General features: G+C 42.3%; 1 protein-coding gene across 1 annotated transcript in view; it reads left to right on the top strand.

The window, feature by feature from the left end:
• Positions 1–3712, top strand: part of CDC23 (cell division cycle 23) — a gene marked incomplete at its 5' end in the record, with an annotated part of 9003 nt that extends 5291 nt beyond the window's left edge. The window contains 6 exon segments of the mRNA XM_008629134.2: positions 56–79; positions 439–514; positions 791–852; positions 1713–1791; positions 1891–2010; positions 2886–3712. Coding sequence (XP_008627356.1) covers positions 56–79; positions 439–514; positions 791–852; positions 1713–1791; positions 1891–2010; positions 2886–3056 — 532 coding nt within the window.
• Positions 3713–4342: the final 630 nt, after the last annotated feature.

Genomic DNA, 4342 nt, shown 5'->3' with positions numbered 1-4342 from the left:
ATGGTTTGGGAGAAACCTATGAAATCCTCAAAATGCCATTTTACTGTCTCTACTTCTACCGGCGGGCCCACCAGCTCAGGTAGAGTTGAGAATGGAGCCATGTTTATTGGTCTTTGTTCTGACATGGTTGTTACTGGCTAAGGAGTTTACATACAAGAACTAAGTTGAGTAAGGAAAAAAACATGGACGCTTTGAGATGTGTGCAGTCTCACTGTTCCAAATCCTATTAGTTGTGTTAGTTAACTGTTAACAAAGGCTTTGTCAGTTAAATGTTGAGGATGACTGGTCAGGAGTATGAGTGATGTTTTATGCAAAAGGATGACAGACTGCCAGGTGTAGATTATTTTTTTCCCTTGACCACCCCCCGCCTCTGCCCTTCCCCTCACCCTGAGATCAGCTGCAGTCCATTAAACTATCTTAAGAATTGCTCTTTTACAGACCAAATGATTCTCGTATGCTGGTTGCTCTAGGAGAATGCTATGAGAAACTCAATCAGTTGGTGGAGGCTAAAAAGGTGAGAATTGATGTGTAAGACTTAAGGTGTCTTCCAGAACACTGGGTGAAGTTGCAGCAAAATTATGTAGCTAGTGCTGTCTAAACTCTTTGGCAGTTACAACTGGGGAAGCATTGGTGCAATATAACTGGAGGAGCTGATAAATAAGAAGTTGTCTACAGATACCTGCCCCTTTTGCTGACAAGCTCTGTAGTTTGTTGTTTCTGACTTGCATGCTGGAGTCACGAGCTGGAGTGACTTCTGTGGCATGCTTGACTGACTTTCCTTCCTTGACAGTGCTATTGGAGAGCTTATGCTGTGGGAGATGTGGAGAAAATGGCACTTGTGAAACTCGCCAAGTGAGTATGTACCCTCACTGAACTGTCAGGGTTGTGTTAAATGCAAGTCGCACTTTGATATCTAAGGATAAAATATGGAATGTAAACAAGTGGAATTGCTGCTAGGTAGTATAGCTTTTGGAGCTGTGTAAGAAATGGTATCTTTAGGGCTGTAGTGACTGCAAATGTTGGTGTCCAGCTTTATCTTTGTTTCCATCAGGATAACTAGAGAGAATGATAGCATAATGTGGGTTGCAAAGGACTTCTGAATCCTGAGGTGATTTGAGCAGGCAGTGCTAGCAAATGTATTTGTCGTAATGCAACTTAAAAACAACCCATGACCGTAGATGATGTACAAAATTGTTTGATTTTATTTTTCCTCTCTAGTATATAGCTGTGACATTGGAAAAGGTCTAACGTGAATACTGTGACATCAGCACTAATTTTTTTGGTGGGGGTTAAGTAATATAAAGTGGGAAAAGCAAAGGGGGGAAAAAAGGGCAAGTGTAAAGTAAAACTGCTGTATAAATTCGGGCTGTAGCAGGGGAAGAAGGAGCAATGGAGGAAATAGCAAGTAAGTAGAATGACAAAGGTCTGTTAAAAGGTTTAAAATGCAACAGAATAAACAAAGGTCCCTGCTTTGGTTGTCACTGCTTCTAGCTGTCGAGTCACTATCTGACTGCCTCCCTGTCTTGTCAGCATGGATGCAAGCTGGATCATCTCTTTCCACAAGGGGCAGTACATGTTGCATGTCCTGCAAAATCTGAAGGAAAGGACCTGGCTTTAGTCCAGGTCAGGTTGAGCAGGTAGTTTCTCACAGGCCAAGAAGGTCTTCAACAGTGCAGTCTTGTTCCAGTGACCCACTTTTTCTCCTTTTCTAGGTTGCATGAACAGCTAAATGAATCTGAACAGGCAGCTCAGTGCTACATCAAATACATTCAGGATATCTATTCCTGTGGGGTAAGATGGTATCTTGGGAATAAAAGGAAAAGTAAACATGGTGTAGAACTACTTTGGAAGGCACTTAACAGATGGTGTTTTTTACTCCACTCACTGCAGGAGGTAGTGGAGCACCTGGAAGTCAGCACTGCATTCCGTTACCTGGCCCAGTACTACTTCAAGTGTAAGCTTTGGGATGAAGCCTCAGCATGTGCTCAGAAATGCTGTGCCTTCAATGATGTGAGTAGTTGTGCAGTCTTTGGTGCTTCTTTCTTAAGGGATCCATGACCTTGATCTTGGCTCCGCTCAGAGTAGAAGGAATCCTTTATGAAAGAATGAGGGCTGTCTGCCATACAGGTCACATCCTGAATGGTGGTTGTTGTGTATACCTGATCACTCATGCTGAGTATGGTTGATAAAAGTGATGGAATGTGGTGTAGATAGTTAAATTGAACCATATCTCGTTGGTATTCACTAAGTAAAAGAATTTGAAGCTTCACATGGCAGTCTTAAGGCTGTTAAAAATCTTGGTGGTGAGGAGGCAGTTGAATGGTCACAAACTCCCACACACTGTGTAGTGATGGTACTTCTAAAACTTCTTTTTTCTCATCTTCTGTGTGTAGACAGTGCAGAGAATATAATAGTACTGGAGTTTTCTGTGCAACTCCATACTATGTGATGTTATGTAAGTGGGTAGTCTGAGATACTTAATTTCAGCCTACTGGTAGACACTAGCCATGGGTGCAGGATGTTTGGCCTACCTGTGATGAAGCTGTCTGGAGCTCTCTACAACCTGAATTCAACTTACTGAAGTTTTCCCAATCTACTTTTTGCTGGAATATTTAGACAGCTTCAGTGGTTGATGGTTCCATTCTCTGAAATATCCAAGAAACACACCAATTGGGAGTAAAAGGAGGAAAGACTAAAACTAAAAGAGTGACTTACCTTAACATTTTTAAGGAGCAGAAGAAAAAAAGAGTTGAGAATGGCTTTTATAGCTTGTAGCCTTACAGAATGATGAAGTACTTTAAGTTAATACTGCTTACATACTGAATTTAACCCGGAAACCATCCATTCATAGGTGTATTGTTCTGTTTTCTACAAATTAATTTCAGACCAGAGAAGAAGGAAAGGCCCTTCTGCGGCAGATCTTACAGCTTCGCAACCAAGGAGAAACATCATCCACAGATGTTGCTGCTCCCTTTTTCCTTCCTGCATCCTTGTCCGCTAACAACACTCCCACACGTCGTGTTTCCCCTCTCAATCTGTCTTCTGTAACACCATGAACAATTCTGATACTTCTAACTTGTGCATTGGATGTGACATTGCAGATGGGACGTGCAACCACTTACTTCTTTCTAGGGAAATTGCTCCTTTTGTTGTTGCCCTCACACGAAGGGTAGGAGTTAGCAGAGTCCGCAGCTGAAGACAGATGGGCCCCAACAGGCAATGGGGCACCTAATGTGAAAGTGCCTGTGCTGAGATGTGAGAACCTGCTCTACTTCTCACCAAGTCATTCCAGTCAGAGGGCAGACATGTCCCACTACACAGGACTACTCCCAACTGAGGCATTGGGAAGAGCTTGTCTGCTTGAATTAAAATACATTTTAAGTTTGATTCTGCCAAGTTACCTCTGGTCTTTACTGCACTTCTTTGGATGACCTCTTAGTAGTATCACTGCTGTCCTGATCAGAGACTGTTACCTACGTCTACATGACTTTTGCTTGTCTTGAACTACACAGGAGATGTTTCACTAAAGCAGTAGAATAGGTGCTTAGATATAGATCCCATGGGTATGTTGAAGGATTGGCAAATGTCAGAGGAGTCCCAAGTAGCTACAGGTGACAGCTGTCTGAGTTCTTGTTGTAGAAGTGATGGATAGTTTCGGCTTTCAGTAGAAAAGCAGTTGGGATAGCACAATTAAAAACATAAGTGAAGTTACTGTCCTTGGACTTCTTTATGGTGCAGCTTTCATGTGTACTGTAGCAAATGGAGTCAAATGAACTATAATGGATCATTTTGTTGAGGTGAAAAGAGAATTATGCCTTTGTTTCAGAATCAGTGTCCTTGTTCACCCCTATACATTTACAGACTTATCCCTATGTCTGTGGCATGACTTCAGTCAAGGACAAAGCTTTTTAAAAACCCTTTCCCATTTAGCCATAGCTTCCTGTGTTTAACAACACCAATTGTACAGGTGGGCACATCAAGAGACCTGCGGGTCACAGCCCTGGGCCCTCTGCACAATGCATTTGCATTGTGTGCATGGAGCAGAGGGAACCCATGTTCTTAGTTCTGGGCATCTCTAGGAATAACTGTCTTATGTTCCACATTAACCATTCAACAACCATTTCTACTGCAGATAGTGTTAAACAGTAAAACTGGATCTTGATGTATTTTTCAAGAACTCTCCTAATTATTCCATGCAAAGCTGAGGATATCAATGAGACCATTTGTAAAATTGTTGTCACTAGGGGCAAATTGTGCTTGATGAACTTGGTGGCCCTCTGCCCAGGGGTTAAAGCACTGGTGGAGAAGGGAAGAGTGACTCATAATTTACCTAGGCTTGTGC

This window comes from Corvus brachyrhynchos, unplaced genomic scaffold (assembly GCF_000691975.1).
Source record: "Corvus brachyrhynchos isolate BGI_N302 unplaced genomic scaffold, ASM69197v1 scaffold21, whole genome shotgun sequence".
Lineage (NCBI taxonomy): Eukaryota > Metazoa > Chordata > Aves > Passeriformes > Corvidae > Corvus > Corvus brachyrhynchos.
This window is presented reverse-complemented; position numbering and strand designations above follow the sequence as displayed.